Genomic DNA, 19,473 nt, shown 5'->3' with positions numbered 1-19,473 from the left:
TACTTCAGCCATGGTGTCGTCCTTCCTCCAGCGTGCTAAAGGAAGTCCAATACTGATTCAGGTTTTTTAAAGTTTTTTTTCAGGTTTTTAAGTTTCAAGTCAGCATTTAATTTCTCCCGGTACGTCTCGTGACTGCGCGGCCGCTTTAAAGGCGAATTATACTCGCGCCTGGCTTTAAAGTAATCGGCCCGAGTTCATCTGTCCTTCGGTGCATCCGGCTCCGACTCGGCATCAGCGAGCGGCCCGCAGCTCGCTCGCGCGCATGCGTTTGTGATGCAGACGGGCACATGCTAATGGCGGATCTGCGTGAGCAGATGCGCAGAAGTCCAAATCCACATATGCTGACTGACAGTCTGACCTGCTTATCGGAATTATGTTGGTCCGACTCTATTTAATTGGATGAACATTTTTTTTTGTTTTATGCTTTACCCAGAATATAAAAATATGTATAAACACATTTAGATCATTTACTGTTATCATTACTATTGGACTGTAAAGAGACTTTCAACCAGCACAACAAAAAAATGTTTCTGAAGACAATCACCTACTGCACCTTTAATCAAACAATTACTGCCATGTAGGACTTTTCAATGCATTTTGTGACAGGATTTTCCAAACACACACACGGCTGTTTGACACTCTTTGCAACTACCCAGTTAGTGCAGACCACAGACACCTCCATCATGAAATGTGGAGGTTTCTTCTTCTTCCATTCAGCATGCAGTATAACCTTCCATTAAAACAACACTTCCAGCAGTTCATAGTTGCATCCAATATCTCGTTTGTCACTGCAGACTGCAAACTGCAGTTAAAGTTGACAAATTAAACATGAAACACCCAAAATTGCATGAAACTCCAGAGGAAATGCGAATAGCATGGTAACGCAATGATGTTGATCGAATTATCTGCTATAACATGTAAAATGGCATCATGGAAGTAACACTCAAAAAACCCATGTAAACACCTCAGTCTTAATATTTTCTCAATTAGATTAAAGCAAATAATTTGATAACTGATGTCCATGAAAATGTAGTCAATGTTTATGCTGGTTTTCGACTTTTCGGTTTCGTCTTTTTAAAGTCTAACAGATATGTACTGCATACGAAATGTGCTGGGACACATATTTTGTGATGCAAACTTTCGTGATGAATTAATAAAAAAAATAAAAAAATAATGATTAAATAAACCCTGACACAAAAAGTAAACTATAGTTTATCTTGGAGCACAATACTTCTGTAAGAGAACCCAAATGCAGTAAAATACTTGCTATTTTATATGTTTTCCATCACAATGTCCCCTTTGGGGCTCCGAACTTTGTAGTTGAAACCACTATGCAAAACATTATGCAAATATTTCAAATAGTGTGTTTACTATGATTGCATATTATTATGTAATTGCTATTATTTAATTGTATTCTATTTCTACGAGACAGAATCCAAAAAGTACATACTGTAATTCTATTTGTAAACAGCAAGCACCTAAAGTCCTTCGATATATATCCCAACTTCCTGTTTTAATGCGAAATACGTTTACGCAGAAAAGAAAATTGTGTTCCTCAGACTTGCTTGGGGTCCTTAAATGTGTTTTGGTAGTTTCAGCCTTCAATTGTTCCTTCACATCCAATCGCTCTCATTTCAGTGAGAGGTTACATAACCAAACTGGAGCGGGTTTGAGCGAATAATATACTTAGGAGTGTGGCGATATTAAAACACACACACTTAGCTTTCCGCAAACCCAATTTCTCACTGTCTGCACCACAATATTGCATAAAAGAGATTAAAACAGAGCAATTATCTTTTAACAAGCAAAAAGAGCAGAAGAAGATCGCAATGTTCTTACAGAGCCATATACCGAAATAATTCCATAATGTCGGAGGATTATTCGGGCTTCCATGTGGGTTTTGTCTTGATTAGCTCGTGCAGGGGGGGTTGGGGGGTTCTGCCCAGAAATGCTTGGCTGAAGTTGTGTTTACAGTTAAGTCTGCTGGAATATATCTGATCTGATCCTGGCACTCGGATGCTGTCTGTCTGTTCAACATTTCTTCTGGCAACTATGTGCTTTGCAGCGAGACACGGAAGCCTAATTAACTTTCATTATCACAGGCCCAGAACACAGAGAAAGAGAGGATGGAGGAGACTTTCCTGAATAGGAGACATAAAATATGCCTTTCATTCCTCTTTGAGTTAGTCTCGCACACTGTGAGGAGAGAAAGCAGAATACCAATTTCGCCGGAGAGGAGAGCGAGGCAGAAGCAGGTAGGGGGTATGCATATGTGCGAACGTAAAAGGAAGGAAGGAAAGAATGAGATAAAGAGAGATAGGAAGCTCATATATGTCTGAACAGGGCTTTTGTCAGCATGAAAGACAGAGACAGCAAATATATTCTCCTGTCTGCACTGCAAGCAAGCCATAGGACGCGACAAAACTTGAATGTTATAATCAACGGAGATGTCTTCGGTGCAGGTACGCAATGTAGACAGCTTCACTGATTAAAGGTGCGCTCACACTGACAGCCAAGCGCAAGAAAAAAACAATGATGAGACATGGGTGATGGTCGCTGATGCAGAGAAGTTGAGCTGAGTTTACCGTTATGCAAATGAGCTGTGACGTGGCCACTCCCCATGCAAATAAACTTGTACTGTTATACTTTCCATCATCATAAACAATATACTTTATCTGCAGTTTGATTTATGAGGGACTGAAATCTGTTACCAGCAAGAGTTCAATAGCATCTCAAAATAGCTGGTGGAGGAAACACTTTACAATAACAGTACATAAATAATGATGTATTAATAAGCAAACTAAACATTACTTGATTAAGAATTAATGATGAGTTGAGGCATGCGCTAATCATGATTTAATGTTAACTACAACATGAGTCGCATGAGATCATATGTGAATAATGGCTACTTTAATTACTTGTTAGTATATGTTGTTTATTAATGTGTTAATATTGAAGTTAATACTAAAAGTAACCAACATGAACTCATCTTACTATATAAATATGTCATGACTTTACTTGGAGGGGCATATCACCATTAACTCATCCTTAACTACTCATGAACTCCTGCTGATGTTGACAGAACACTTGGTAACACTTAATTTTGATGGGCCATTTGAGTTTAAATCGACTGTCTGCTTAATATCTGTTGATCCTGCTACTTCATCAGACATTTAACTGTAAGAAAACTTTGCAATTTCATGAACCCTAATCCCAACCTAACAGTCTGCTTATCATCTAATCAAAATAGGTTGGCATGTGGATGCAATACTTTAATTCAACTACTGGAACATTAGAATAAAGTGTGACTAAACATTTTTCTATTGTTATTCAGTGTAAACACACCAGACAGATGTGCATAAGGAGTTCATGAGTAGTTAACAAACCTTTCAACATTGGGATTAACCTTAATAAGAGACCCCCCTTTTATAAGGGACCCCCCACACCTTTAAAAAGCCACAAATTACTAAATATGCTTATTTGGAGCTGTTTCATTGTAAATAAACAACAGTTAAATGGTCAGTAATATGTTTTATTATTATTATTATTTACAAAATGAAAATAAATAGTATACATTAGCAGCAAATAAATTAGCAAACAGTTCAGCTTATTCAAATTAATAGCTACTATAAAGAAACTGAATAAAGTTATTAAATCTCATTAATCATTTCTTCACTGTGTAGCTTAAACATTCTAATTAAAATCAATGAATGAATCTCTTATTTATTTAGATTTTTTTTTCATTTGACTACATTAAATAAAAGAGGTGTCACTTAAAAAAAAGCACAGATCTAACGTTATAATGAAAGCATTAAAGCTTTTTATGCTCATTTAAGACGGAATTAGTTGTGTTTGAAAAAAAAATAAATAAATAAATAAAATATATATATATATATATATATATATATATATATATATATATATATATATATATATATGAGTGTTTTGAGAATAGCATATGAAGGGGAGAATTGCATATGAAAAAAAGAATCCCGCCAGTTTTATGTTTATTTCAAAGTGTTTCACGCCTAAACAAAGCGAAAGCACTGAACAGACTCACATTTAAGAGCAAGGGGCAGCCCCTGGTGGTTCAGCGGTATGGGTTGCATATTGGGAGGCTCGGCTCGGCTCGTCTCTTTATATTTAATTGCCACCCTTCAGAGAAACATGGGAGAAATATGAGAAAATACCTTTATGGGATGTTGGCTGGATAGAACTGTAAAATACAGGAGAATCCCGGGAAAAACGGAAGGGTTGGTATGGTAGTTAAGAATGTGCCCCTCCCAACAAAAAGTCACAATATAATTATACATTAACATATTATGAGTTCATAATAGGTAAATTAGGCATAAACTAATGTGATTAATTAACAAACAACCATGTACTAACAAGTAATAAAGGTGAATGTTATTCACACATTAACACTAGAACTGCCATGGGGTCAATTTTGCCCATCAGTCTCATTCAAATGTTCATAACAGACCTTCCACAAAACATTCAAGCCTCTCAGTTATTGAATTTTACTAAAATTGCCTTATTTACAATTTTCAGATATTAAAAATTGTTTAGATAAAAAAAATTGTTTAAAAAGTGGGACATTTATACCGATAAGCGCCAGCGTTGAGTTAAATTTACCTACACTGTAAAAAGTGATTTTTTGACCTTGTAAATAATGGAAACATTATTTAAGTATGTTTTACAAACAAATACTATTTTGTCTTTTTACTTAAAAATGGCATGTTTAATTCAGTACATTACTTGCAGTTTCTTTGTCATTTATTGTTCTAAAATACATATGTAGATTTGAATACAATCTCCTAAGTAATATTTACTTAGTGTTTGCCATCTAATCAAATCACACCAAAAAATGAACAACTCAAGTAAAATGTACTGTTCAGCAAGATAATTGATGCGCATGCGTCTTTGGCTCTGAGTTTGAAGTGGCGCGCACAGAGGAAAGGAAGAGAGACTTCACGACGGCTAAAGTGATTTTTACCACGGTAAGTTATTAATAAGCTTATTAATTAATCGAAGAATGTTTGCAGAAAAGTGTAGAGTTATTAAGCTATCTGCAGTCCCAGTGATTTGTGCCTATACCGTTTCTTTTTTATCAAGTTACGGATGCTAAAGTGTTCCATGTTAATTGCTAACAGATTTTTGGATAACGTTAAAACGTAATCTTAGTTTTGTTTTGTTTAACACACGGATAACAGAGTTAAATCATTACTAAATAAAGCTATTAATATAGTTGACGGAGTTTGCGATTTGCACCACAATCCGTTATTAGCAAACGGCATGATCTGTCGAAAACAATTGTCTTAAGTTTTATATATGACCTAATCTTGTCAGATTATTGTAAAAATGAGTTTTAACATCCGTGCAAATTTAGCTCGAGGCATTGCTATGGAAGCCCGTTCCCGCATATAAAGTCAGAATTGCGAGATATAAAGTCAGAATTGCGAGTTATAAAGTCAGAATTGCGAGATATAAAGTCAGAATTCTGAGTTATAAAGTCAGAATTGCGAGATATAAAGTCAGAATTGCGAGTTATAAAGTCAGAATTCCGAGTTATAAAGTCAGAATTGCGAGATATAAAGTCAGAATTGCGAGTTATAAAGTCAGAATTCCGAGTTATAAAGTCAGATTTCCGAGTTATAAAGTCAGAATTGCGAGATATAAAGTCAGAATTGCGAGTTATAAAGTCAGAATTCTGAGTTATAAAGTCAGAATTCTGAGTTATAAAGTCAGAATTGCGAGATATAAAGTCAGAATTCTGAGTTATAAAGTCGCAATTCCGAGTTATGGACTTTACTGTTATGGCGACTGACCATAAATGTGTGTTAAAGACTCTTTCAGGTTCTCTGCTTGTGATCTGGTATGGATTCACAGCCCAATTTTCCCAATAAAGGCCAGGAGGACACAGTATTTGGTTGACACTTTTACTGAACTGAAATATGAACTAATACAGCCCTTTTAGTTTTATCCCTGTGTACAATAGCCTGCATATGTCTGTACATATGTACACCACATGAGGGCACCCTTACAACGTGAAACAACAGCTGTAACAAAATGTAAATCATATCGTTACACATATAATACAGAAATAATAAAGAAATCTTAATTTTAGTCTTTTGGAGGAATCACACAAGCTACAGCTAGTTTCTGTTTAATGCTTTATAATTGCTATTTAGACCAAATGTTGTAAGTGGCATAATTATAAAGAACAAATCCATACAAATAAATAGACAGCCTAGTTTAACTAGCCTATATTTTCTTTTTAAAAGCGTGATAAACAATAAACAGTTGGATATAGGCTTTATGTTGTGATTATGGGCTAATGTGAGTCTTTAACACTCCATTTATGGTCAGTCGCCATAACAGGAAACTCCTTAATAACTCGCAATTCTGACTTAATATCTCGCAATTCTGACTTTATAACTCGCAATTCTGACTTTATAACTCAGAATTCTGACTTTATAACTCGCAATTCTGACTTTATAACTCAGAATTCTGACTTTATAACTCGGAATTGCGACTTAACTCAGAATTCTGACTTTAGAATTTTTTTTATTTCATTTTATTTATTAAATTTTTTTTTATTTAGTGGCGGGAACGGGCTTCCATACATTGCCCTGTCGTGTTCAAGCATTCTGTCCCAGAAAAGTTCGAGCTGCCGAAATTTAATAATCACCCTGTTTTTCGCGTATTAATAGGATTAAGCTTAGTTTTTAAAATGCACTTGTAAAAGGCAAATATTACCTTGAACTTTATTTATATTGTTTACCTATACTATCGGGTATAATAGCTATATATAGAAATCGATAAGGTGACTGTACTGCACACTTTTGCATTTACACAAGTCTAAATGCTTGTTTAAATAAATCTTAATTACTTAACAATCAACCTTACATAAGTTGTAAAGCCTGTATTTTGTTTCATGATGTTCTTTTACTGACCAATATCTACTTTACACGTGGTTGATATTTGCAAGTAGTTAAAAATTAATTCTGACATAAACATTTCTTACATTCTTTTACAGATATTGCACTCAGTATTCAAGCTAATGCAAGGTAAGTTGGCAATACTTTATTACAGCACACCTCACAGATAGGTAGCAATAAGTATGCATTCACATGTGCATCGTTTGTTAACTTTAGGTGCTGGAGAATGAGGTGGTTATGTAAAAAATGCAGCTTTCAGTCAAACCGAAGACTACAGCTATTAAAACACTTAAGGCTCAAACATGGAAATGCAGGCCGTCAATCATCAATACCATGTCTTTATGCAGATTGTCCTTGTTCATTTAAAACATTTAATGCCCTTCAGATACACTTATCCCGAAACCACACGGAATCAGACAAACCAAGCGAGGTGCTGTCATTTAGTTGTCTAAAATGCAGTGCAACTCCATTCTCTTCGGAGAAGCAATATTTTGAACACCTTAGAAGCCATATGAGGAAGTATGAGGTAATGACATGTGTGTTCAAAAACTGCAGCTTCAGTACCAACATTTATTCAACCTTTGCGACTCATAAACACAGGAAACACAATACACACTCCATTGAAGATTTTAAAACTGAAGTCTTGAAAAAATACCCAAATCCTGCTGCTTTTCAAAATGATCTAGAGGTCTCTGATGATGACACAGAACTTGATGAAACTTTGGTTGATGCAGGAGAGAACTTACTTGAAGTTGTAAAGAAGAAGTTTGGACAACTTCTTCTAAAGTTGCAAAGTAATTTCAATGTGTCCGGCAAGTGTATTGATCAAATTGTAGATGACCTTCAGTTCCTATCTTCCGCTGCATCTGCTCCAGTTTTGAAAGATGTTGTTGAGTCCACTTTGAAGAAACATAACTGTGAAGTACATTCAGCGGTTATCTCAGATTTGGTAAAAAATCTTTGTGAATCACACCCTTTAAGTTCAGCTCTAGGGAAAGATGGCCCTTTTTCAACGTCATTTAAGAGGTCACAATTCATGAAAGCACATTTTTCAGTCGTTGAACCAGTAGAATACATACTACACAATAAAGACAACAGAACATTCCAGTATGTCCCAATACTTCAGTCGTTATTGCAAATCTTGAAGAATGTAGAAGAAAAAGACTTGGTCACTCAAAGAAAATCTGGATGTGCATCACAATACCAGTCTTTCCAAGATGGATCTCACTTCAGTAAAAATTATTTTTTGGCTGGAGATGAGGATAGATTAAGTCTTATTCTGTATATCGATGATTTCGAAGTGTGCAACCCCTTGGGAACTTCCCGCAAGATCCACAAAGTTACGGCCGTCTATTGGGTGTTAGGAAACTTTCCAGCACATGCACGATCAACACTAGCTTCTATCAATTTAGCTATTCTGTGCAAAGCAGATGACACAAAGCGATTTGGATATCAGAAAGTTTTAGAGCCACTCCTGACAGATCTTCAAAGCTTGGAAAAAGATGGTATTTTTATTCCAAGTTTAGGAAAAATCATGAAAGGCACTGTGGTGAGCGTGGTGGCTGATAATTTGGGAGCCCATTCTTTGGGAGGATTCGTTGAAAACTTCACAGGATCTAATGTCTGCAGATTTTGTCTTGGAGAAAGGTCCCAGTTTCAGACCACAGATGTAAGATCTGGACTTTTTCAGAGGAGAGATAAAGAGCAGCACACTCTGCATGTTGAGACGGCTATGTCAAGTCCTATTTCCACTCATTGCTATGGTGTGAAAAAAACAGTGTGCACTGTCTGAAAAACTACAACATTTTCATGTAACATCTGGTTACCCACCAGATGTGTTACATGACCTTCTTGAAGGTGTCGTTCCATTGGAACTGGCATTGTCATTTCAAGACTTCATCAAGAAGAGATATTTTTCTCTTGTGGAGCTCAATACTTGCATTCAACAGTTCCCTTATAAGTGGAGTGACCAAACAAATCGTCCACATGTGATTCCTAGTCATTTTGCCACAAAAAGAACTGTAGGAGGGAATGCACACGAAAATTGGTGTCTGTTGCGTCTGTTGCCTCTCATAATAGGTTTGAAAGTACCTGAGGATGATGAAGTATGGCAGATGTTAATGACCCTTAAAGACATCGTGGAACTTGCAGTGGCCCCAGTGCATACTGAGCAGAGCATCTGCTACCTTGCCACTTTAATATCTGAGCACCGAAACAGATATCTGGAAGTTTTTCCTCAAGAAAAGCTCCTCCCCAAACACCACTTTCTCGAACACTACCCTGAGCTTATTCAGGAATTTGGTCCTTTGGCAGCCCTGTGGACCATGAGATTTGAAGCTAAACATAGCTTTTTTTAAAAAATTGTCAGACAAACAGGCTGTTTCAGGAACATACTGCTGTCCCTTGCAAAAAAACACCAGCTCATGGTTGCATTGCATCTCCATGATTCAAATGTGACAAAGTCATCACTTTCAGTCACAACAACTTCACAAGTCTCTGTGGATGTGCTAAAGGATGGAATAAAAGATTTGGTGCAACACAGGTATCCACATGTCACAGTGGTGCATGTTGCAAACAATATGCACTTCTCAGGCACCAACTACAAACCAGGGATGTTGCTATGTCATGGCTTTACTGCAGATTTGCCAGACTTTTCTGAGGTGTTACAGATTATCTTGGTTTGTAATGAACTGGCCTTTGTTGTCAGACTACTAAGCACATGGTATAACGAGCACTTTAGGAGCTATGAGTTGGAACACACAGGCAACATTCAGATACTGGAGCAAAAAGAAATGGTAGACTTCTATCCTCTGGCTGCATACACTGTTGCAGGAAGACGACTAACTACCTTAAAGCACTACATTACTCCTTCTGTTTAGGTACATGATTATCAAAGTTAATATTGTACTTAATTCATATTGTAATAAATTGTTCATTTATTTTTTTGTATCTGTTGCAGATGTGCACCCCAGCAAAGCTGCGATTAGTTTTTGGAGAGAATGATGTTCGCAAATTGGTTCTGCCCTCAGGCATCCCCAGTACTCTCCAGGAGCTCAAAAGTATAATCCAAGAAACATTCAGTATTCCAGAATGCTTTACTTTGATGTATGAAGACATGGAATTTGGGGGACAGTTTTTCAATTTGGACTCAGTAGATGATGTGCAGGATAAATGTACTCTAAAAGTAGTACAAACTGAACCCATCACCCTAAATATGGTTGCTATGAATAGATCAACTCTACCAACAGAGTCTGATGCCAGGTCATGCAGTTCTCAGGACACTGTTGGGCTGACTCCTGTAAGTGACACTTACCTTTCTTCTGACTCCACATCCAGCGGATCTCAGGACACTGTTCTTTTATCGTCCTCTGAGACTACCACATCATGCCGTTCTCAAGGAAGGCCAACAAAGTTTATAGTACCTACTTTCTCCTTTGATACTGAGCTCTTGCTTTCAGATGGAAACAAAGCCTACCAAAAGGACGGCACTCTCTTGAACAATCATAGAGTGACAAGTAGTGTCCTTGAGACGCTAGCAGAGACAATATTTTGTTACACTGCATATCCAACAGGTGTCCAAATTATGAATGTAGTGGAGATGTTGATTGAAAAGTATCCATGCCTCAAAGAGCCAGGGTCCTTTAATGGACAATATGGGTGGCAACAAAGGATTAAATATAAAATGGGAAATTATCGAGCCAAATTAAGAGGTAGCCAGCTTTCTTGCCCAGAGCTTGAGGTGAACCAGAAAAGGAAGACAAATGAAAACCCTACTCCAAAAGGCTTCAAAAGACCTAGGAAGGCTGAAGTAAATTACTTGCCACCATTTCCATTTGGGGAAACAGGAGAAAGTTTGGAGAAGGAGAGACTAGATCTCCTTAATGAAATTAGGAAGAAAAACAACAAAAACATCATTGGCGAGAAAATGGAGAAGACTTTCTCCTATCGAAGAACAGAAGTAGTTAAGGACTGCCCTGCTGTTAAAGATTTCATGGAGAGATGGCCAGCCCTTTTCTGTGAATCTGAGGTAAACTTCACTTCTTTTCTTTGTTGGCATAATATGCAGTGATTTCAAATATAAATTTTTTGAAGTGCAATACAAAAATTTACCAGTGCACTCAACTCTAATCATCACTTGATTGTGTTACATTTTATTTTCTGTTTTAGATCAAGAATGAATTTAGAAGAATCACCACAATTTCCTTGGAGCGTACATTCTTGGAAAAGCTGGACTTCTATACTCCAAAACTCCTGGCTTTGTTTGAGATGAAGGGTGGGGTTGCTGGCATAAGAATTAGACATTTGCTGGATTCACTCAGCCAGGTAAAATGTAAATTTTGTTTACAATTGTGAATCACTTATGGGATGGTATGCTGCTTCCTGACTCTGTAAATATGTTGTTATATGTAGATGTATACACATTTAATGTTCGCTGCATTTTACTTCTGTTTTTAACAGCAAGAAGATAGGCTTGAAGATAGGCGAGACGTTGTGATTCGCTGCCTCCTGTCTTTCCTTGGAGAATCAGCTGAGGAGCTCATTGAAGACCACCAGGTATTACAGTTCAATTAAATTCAAATTTATTTGTATAGTACTTTTTACAGTGTACAATGTTACAAGGCAGCTTTACAAAACACACATTGTTGAATGATCAATAAATTGAAACAAATCAAAGAAAAAGTAATAATCAATTATTAGTCTAGTGCTGACTTTGTTTGAAGTCCTTACATGGCCTGGCGTCGTCAAGTCTTGGGTCATCTAACGTCATACTGGGAGGCGGGGTCCAGACATGGATATACAATAATTAGTGTAGCAGCTAGCAGTTAGCTAGCTACATACACAGCTACATCCATTTCTATTTTTCCTTGATTTTTGGATGTAGACAGTAGTGGTTTGACTGATATACTGTATTTGTTTTCTGCATATTTGAACCCTGTCAAGCACTGACGATGATGCTGAGATCCATGTTTTTATACTGAGGAAAATTGAAAGGCTTATACACCATTGTTACAAAACTTATAGAACACCCAGTGATGGTCAAGAAGGCAGCACCATACATTTAAATGTCAGGTGTATGTAAAATTTTAGACAGGATTTCCAGTGTAAATTGTTATTTTGTATATATTTCTTATCTTTCATTTATATATTGTCTATAGAAACCATTCAAATGTTTCCCAAAAGACATAATAATTTACACTAATTATCATTTCCAGAGGTTTACACCCTCCTGACTCTAAATGTACAGTGTTATCTTTATTAGCATCACTAAATGTTTCTATCAACTGTAATAATTGTGTATGAGTCTCATTATTGTGTTCAATGTAAAAGTATTACTTAACAGCATACAGATACTGCTGAAGAAACTGCATATTGGGTTTAAATATGCAGAAAATGCTAAATATACTGAAGACTAGTGGACAGTTTGTCTCAGAACAGGAACCCATTGAGGAAAATTGAAAAAGTGATACTGTACAGTATTTTAACCACTTTGCACTGATTTGTGTATTTCACAGGATGTCAGCAGAGACATGATTAAGGATACCTTCGCCAGTCATGTCATGAAAATCATCGTCCTGAGCAGATCTGTAGAAGAGGAAGATGCCAGTAGATCTGATGTCATCATTGTCATCGAGGGAACTGAGGTGCTGCTGGGATGTAAAAATCTCACAAATGCATGTCTTTCACTCATGGGCTGCATTTACTCCCTAAACCTAAGCTATCCCCCAAAGCTGAGAAACACATTTGAAGTGTTTCAGAAAATCTTTCTTGGCCTAGATGCTTTAAAATTCTCTCCAAAGGTTAACTCTTTGCATAGAAAGCTTCTAATGTAATCTGCTAGTTGAGCACTACTTGCACTTATTTACACTACTTATGCTGTTTTACTGTTTTTTTTTTTGTTTTTTTTTTGCATGAAAGGTTGTTCAGAAAACAACTACAACTTCAACTACAGTACTGTTTAACATAACCATTCTTCTGGAGACTATAAATGCAGAGTTTTATTTTTTTATTTTTTGATGTTTTTGTTCCCTTAGTTTAATCTTATTGAAATTAAAGTTACCTAATGAAAGGCAGCTACTAGTTTGACATTATTTGCACTTTCACACTTTTGTATTTGATATCTGCAACTGAGATTTTTGTAAAATGTTTGTTATATTTAAAAAGGTATATTTTATGTTTATATGTTTAAATGTTTATGCATTTTAATGCATGTGTGATATTCTAAAAAAGTTTCCTGGAGTAAAATGCACTATAGTGCATCTGATGCTCTCATCTGTTAAGGAATCTCATAGAAATAAAAGTATTCAAGTAAAATGTATGTCTGTTATTTTGTTGACCACCATTTAAATACATCAACAACATCAAATAATATTTAAAGTAAAGGTTACTCAAAATTTTAAATAAGATAACTAGGATTATTGTGTAAAAAAAAAAACATTTATAAGCATTACTTAAGTAAAATATATAAACAAACAGTCAATACAGTTTACTGGGAAATTCCAAGTAAACTTTACTTGAGATTTTCTAATTAAAGCTACAGTTCCTTGTGTTTAGTTTTTACTTGGGAATTCTATTGAAATTACTCACATTTTCTAAGTGAAAAAACTTTCCTAACTTTTTTTAAGTAAATCCTACTCCAAATTTTTTTCAGTGTACTATAAAAATGCTTGTATTTATGCACTGCTTTTGTTTAAAATTACTTATCAATGACCTTCACTTTCACTTTTACTCACTGAATTAATGGTTATAATAAATATAATAAATAGTCACATTGAGTAAAAGAAGGCGATTTGTAGAGCTTTTAAAAACATAAAATGCAATCAATGATGGAGTGTCTGGAGAAATAAATTGCATCAGAGTATGATGGCTCAAATTTAGATATTTTAACATACTCCTAAAATAATCTTGTTATCCTAAAATAATCATTTAATGAGTGTAGACACTTTTTGTTAACAGCAACAAAAAACACATTTTTTTTTCTTTTTTTTCTTTAGCAAACAGCAAATTTTAGGTACACAGCAAACTCCCACGGTTCTAGTTTTAACACATGAACTTATGTGACCCATGTTGTAATTAAAGTTAGTTCATGATTAGCACATGCATTAACTTACCATTAGTCCATAATAAAGTAATGTTTGGTTTAGATATTAACACATTATTATTCATGTACTGTTATTGTAGAGTATTTCCCTAGTGGATTACAACAATGTTTTCAACTTGAATAACACAGAATAAAAATGTTATTAAATAATAAAATAAAATGTTTTATTGTTTTTTTTTTTAGACCGCTGGAAAACACTTACCTGAACTACGACTTCCATGAGACGTTGCGTCAATCAATTCTTCCAACAGCTGATAGTAATCTAAACACTGACAGCTGCAGACAATTTACACTAATTAAACTAACGTAACCATTGCTGAGTCTTGTCTAGCTGTTGCATCTTTCGTTGACAGCTAACAATCTGTCTCGACAGTTTTGTCTGTTTTACAGATTATGCTTTGGATTGTCTTGGTTATTGAAAACGCGTGCTTTTGTCCCCTGCCTGTCTGAACATTATATTAATAAAACTGCATTTGGATCCTATTCCTGCCTTTATGTCTCTGTTACGACACATACATTTACATGCAAGCATTATCGTGTTTATTTACAGTTATAAATGGCATTAAGGGTACTGAAGAAAAGGATCCAGCCGATGGTTGAACCTAGGATCATGTGAAGTAGACTCCGGTTTTCATCCAGGCAGTGGTACACTGGACCATTATGCCCAACCAGTCCACATGTGTTTTGTAGACTTAGACTTGAAGAAGGAATCCCTCGTGTCCCTTGTGGCATTCTGTTGAGAGAAGGGGTGTCAAAATTAATTGTTTCTTCGGTGCACCAAGATGCAGATGCAAACAATTCGGTATCGATTTAGTAATAATCATGAACGGTTATTATGTACTGACATCATTTATCTCATATGCGCTATGGCGTGGTAGCTTACTATGGCAAGGGAGGTGAGTGCGAGTAATTAAAACGCTCCAACTACTTAAAACTGTGCACAAATTTACTGCATGTGTGTTTTCTGGACAGTCTTTCACTGACACTTACAGCTGAAGTCTTTATTTTTCTGCGATTGAGTAAATGAAAATAAACGCCATTTCTCTCTCTCACTGAGCTATTTGACCTGCTGGCAGGATTTTTCCTCTCCTCTCGGCTGTTACAGCTATACTTCTAAACACAGACACGAGCAAGTTTGCTCCTCCGTGTCTATCAAGGATCAGCTGTGATCGCCACTGCCATTCATCAGTGTCACTTATCTGTGAAGAGCACCAGCGCATAAGAGCCAATCGCAGCCCTTTCTGTTAAGTGTGTGACCAGTCTAAGGGGTGTAAGAAAGGACAAGTCTTAGAAAGCAAGCAGGATACTTGTATCTGTTTATTTGCTATAAATACTTGTGTTGTTTAAAGGTACAGTTTATATATCTGTTTGTATCAAAGGACAATATTGTATTACAAATAGTAATATAAATATTGATATATTTATACATTTTAATACAAGAATTTGTATTAAATTGACCCTTAAAGATAGGGTGAGGAGCTCTGTCACTCAGGAGGAGCTTGGAGTAGAGCCGCTGCACCTCAACATTGAGAGAAGTCAGCTGAAGTGGCTCGGGCATCTGTTTCGTAATGCTTGCTGGCCACCTACCTTGGAAGGAGTTTTAGGCAAGTCCCAACGGGAGAAGGCCTCTGGGATGACAAAGGATACGCTGGAGGGATTATGTCTCTAGGCTGGCCTAGAAACACCTCGGAATCCTCCTGGAGGAGCTGGAGGAAGTGTCTGGGAAGAGGAAAGTCTGGGCTTCTCTCCTAAGACTGCTGCCCCCGCGACCTGACTCTAGAAGACTGAAGGGAAATGAATGAATGAATGAATGAATGAATGAAATTTCAGTTTAACAAAGTAGTTTGAAACGGTCTATTGCATTATTATTATTAATAATAATAATAATAATAAAAGTGAGGAATATAAAAGATAAAGCATATCTTTACAGTGTTTAAGAAATATATTGTTATTGACCTCACAATTCAAGTGTATGTAAAGACACAACTGAATATATCAACCCAGACTGATTCTGAAAACAAACCACTACATACATTTCTGGAGGGCGCCAAATACATCCCAGGAGGTGCCTTTTTTGCAGCTTTTGTGAATCCACACCCTCGCGAGTGACATTCACGCCTGCTGTTCTCACGCAAATCTACCGAAAGTCACTGATTGATTGACTGACTCAACCTTCTCCTTCCCAAAACCCAACCAATAGTGTTTTTAAAGCACTGATTGACCCCTTCATCCAATTTCCTAAACCCAACCGATAGTGTTTCAAAATGCAATCCAGATTACCACATTTTCAGATATGATCACATTCTCACCTTATTATTTACAAGTTTATTTGATTTTTTGGATACTGTTTTTGTCTTACCCACTTTCTGGAACCATTCTTTCTCAGATTCGAACCCCGTCATCGTAGTCAACTCCTCTCTGCATCTCAAGTCCGTTTATATACACAGTGATCTACTGGACAAACTGGTAACAGCTAGAAAGCTGTCCTAAATTTTTGAACAGGTCTCCAAATCTTCTTTTTTTCCCCTTCTCTATTTAACACTGCCATAACAGATGCTTGCATGTTTCCAGGGAAGACAATTTAAGTACATTTTAACTTGATCTTGAAATTCATAAAATTTTTACCCCTCTCGGCCCTTTATAAACAGCATGAGCCAAAGAGACATTGCTGACAGTTTCATCATAAGCATATCTATCTTTAATGCACTTTTTGCCTTTATAAATTGTATAGACTATAAAGTATATAAAAAAATATTCATGATGTAATTACAAAAAAATTAGCAACAAGAGCAACACATTTTATTGAAACATTATTTTTGCAGGTTTTCAATGTCCTTGAATCCTAAAGTAAACCTGACATGAACTGTGAAAAAAAGTTTATTGCTTTAGTCTTGCCATCTGCTATATTTTTTGTTATGCCTCATTGCTTCCTCCTGATAAATTTTACAAAACAAATAAAAAAGGATTTTAAAAATATACTTTTATTCACAGTTTCGCAGTCAGGTTTACCTCATGATTCACCTCAAGGACACTGACTAAACCTTGCGAAATTAATGGTTAATAAAGTGTTTGCCTAAAATCTTGTTGATAATTATTTCATGACCTTAAATATTTTGGTCGACCCCTGACCACATGATGATCTAGTGAGCGTGTACAATCACTTAATCACAAAATGTGAAACTTTAGCTAGTGGTTTTGAAATTTTGTGAAGTTTATTTATGAACTAATTTTGAGAGGATCCCCTGCTTATGATTGTTCTCAGCTGTTCTAGCATCAGCTCATGATTGATTATCCAATCAGATGATTCCTAACTTTTTTATAAATAACCAAAGTTTTCTTATCTCAATATCTTCCACCACCTACCCTTAATTTCCTTTTCAGGTAGGTGACATGGTGGCCCAGTGATTAGCACTGTTGCCTCACAGCAAGGATGCCTCTTTTTTAAGTCTCTGCTAAACCAGATGACATTTCTGCGCAGAGTTTGGCTTGTTCTTTCAGTGCTCGCGTGGGTTTTCCCCAGGTTCCCCGGTTTCCTCCCAAAGTCCAAATAACACTGGTGGTGTTGTCCTAAAAAAAAGTTGGTGTACTATTACTCACCCAACCCAAATTTTGAAAGTGGGCAAAAGAAACAACAAAAGGCAACGCTTCTTTGATTCATTAGCAATATAATTGTATTCAACATAATTTCCCTGTAATTATTGACTTCCACAGAAGGAAAAAAAAATGAATAAATAAATTCTATGGAAGTCAATGGTTACAGGTTTCCAGCTTTAACAGAAAAAAAAGACAAAGCAGTTTGGAACAAGTAAAGGTTGAGTCAATGACAATAATTTAAATTTTTTGGTAAACTATCCATTTAAAAAGGAAAAACATTTCAGGGGTGGTGCGAGAGGCGCGCAGGTGTTCACGCGTCCCCACTAAGCCCTAGGAGGTTAAAGCCAATCTTAGGGTCTGCTAGGGTACTATTAGCTAGAAACAAATTATTGAACAGGATTAGACTCAGCCTATACTTGTTACAGTTTTGAGAGCTGTGCTCTTGACTTTTCTGGAGGTATTTAATAATACAATAACTAGGTGGGCATAGATATTTATTTTTTCTAGATTAATCTTGAAATTAATCTGGATTAATCTAGATTAAAATGGTTCATTTGAATTCTGCCGAAGGTATTCACAATATGTGTGCTTCCCAAAGGCCTTTGGCAACAGGTTTCTTGAGCCTGGTGGTGCATTAGACCAGGGGCTCATCTCCTGTTCCCAAATGCATCACAAACTGCTAAAGAAACTGTTCTACTATGATAATTGGTGATGAAAAAAAAAAATGTTCAAAAGAATGGGCTTGTGTTTACTAACTGTTTATTCAGTTAAACATGAATTTTGAACTGTAGGCCTTCATAAGCTCAAAACAGCGTTTTAATCGGACTAAAGTCATCACTGATCTAAACAGAAATGGAATTAAACATCCATACACACGACTGTCAGTGAAGGACCGCACCAGACCGCACACACACAGAGATGCACACACACACAAACACGTTTTTTTTTTTTTCATTTGGCGTGCATTATTAAATTCCATAACACTTTCACCAGTCCTTACTCCTTATTTGCGTCTAATATTCCAGTTTGTCATGGGGGATAAATTAAATGTTCATGAGTTAAAGTGACGAACTGCCAAACTGCAGTTAAAGTTTATATATATATATATATATATATATATATATATATATATATATATATACATATATATATATATATATATATATATATATATATATATATATATATATATATATATATATATATATATATATATATATTATTATTATTATTTTTTTTTTTTTTACATGTGATAAACGTAAACCCAGCCCCATGTTCTACTCAGTGTCCAGCCTCGTTGCTAATTGAAGAACTGCACTCTCCTCGTGTACTTCTTTTCAAGATAATTACCTCTCTAGTCTTCTATGATGTCCAGTGTCTGTGTCTCTCCTTCCTAGTGTCATCTCTCCTGGTCTACATCTTCATGAAATATCCATCTCCATTGATCATTGTTTACATTCTGCTATTCTTATAATAAACTGTTATCAAACTTGCCAACTCAATAAATGTGTTTGATCAAACTACAAACAAACTCATTTTTAATGTTTAGTAAACAAATATGTAATACCTAATGTGCTGTTTTATTAGGGAGTATTTAAGTAAATTGGTCTATGTGTATACATTTATTTTAGTTTTATAAAGTTTACTTAAATTAATACGTTTTCAAAATAACCGTGATCTACAAAATGATGTTAGAATATAATGTCAAATATATTCTAATGCTATATAAGGAATTATAGAACACAGGCCACTAAATTATTAGAAAATTATGGACACCCAGTGTGCATTTACTGGACATATATGGAACTGTAATGGAGTCAAGACTTGCCTTGGACTACT

General features: G+C 35.8%; 1 protein-coding gene and 1 long non-coding RNA gene across 3 annotated transcripts in view; one reads left to right on the top strand and one right to left on the bottom strand.

Annotated features, from left to right (window-relative positions):
* The window catches only part of LOC147846026 (uncharacterized), a 53,514-nt gene extending 40,261 nt beyond the window's left edge, over window positions 1-13,253 (top strand). Inside the window, exons 1-6 of one of the 2 annotated variants that reach the window (XM_087245116.1) lie at window positions 4,916-5,000; window positions 7,040-7,070; window positions 9,901-10,968; window positions 11,109-11,264; window positions 11,400-11,495; window positions 12,455-13,253. In XM_087245116.1, coding sequence (XP_087101242.1) covers window positions 9,901-10,968; window positions 11,109-11,264; window positions 11,400-11,495; window positions 12,455-12,772 — 1,638 coding nt within the window. In that variant the 5' untranslated portion in view covers window positions 4,916-5,000; window positions 7,040-7,070 and the 3' untranslated portion in view covers window positions 12,773-13,253. Of the gene's footprint in view, window positions 1-4,915; window positions 5,001-7,039; window positions 7,071-9,820; window positions 10,969-11,108; window positions 11,265-11,399; window positions 11,496-12,454 lie in introns of those variants that run through there. The other variant, XM_087245117.1, reaches the window with a different exon arrangement.
* Window positions 1-19,473, bottom strand: part of LOC147846022 (uncharacterized) — an 885,319-nt gene that overhangs the window by 524,306 nt on the left and 341,540 nt on the right. The window lies entirely within an intron of this gene.

Source organism: Danio rerio, chromosome 3, assembly GCF_052040795.2.
Source record: "Danio rerio strain M-AB ecotype USA chromosome 3, GRCz13ab, whole genome shotgun sequence".
NCBI lineage: Eukaryota > Metazoa > Chordata > Actinopteri > Cypriniformes > Danionidae > Danio > Danio rerio.
Note: the sequence above shows the minus strand (reverse complement) of the source record. Positions and strands in the feature narration are given on the sequence as shown.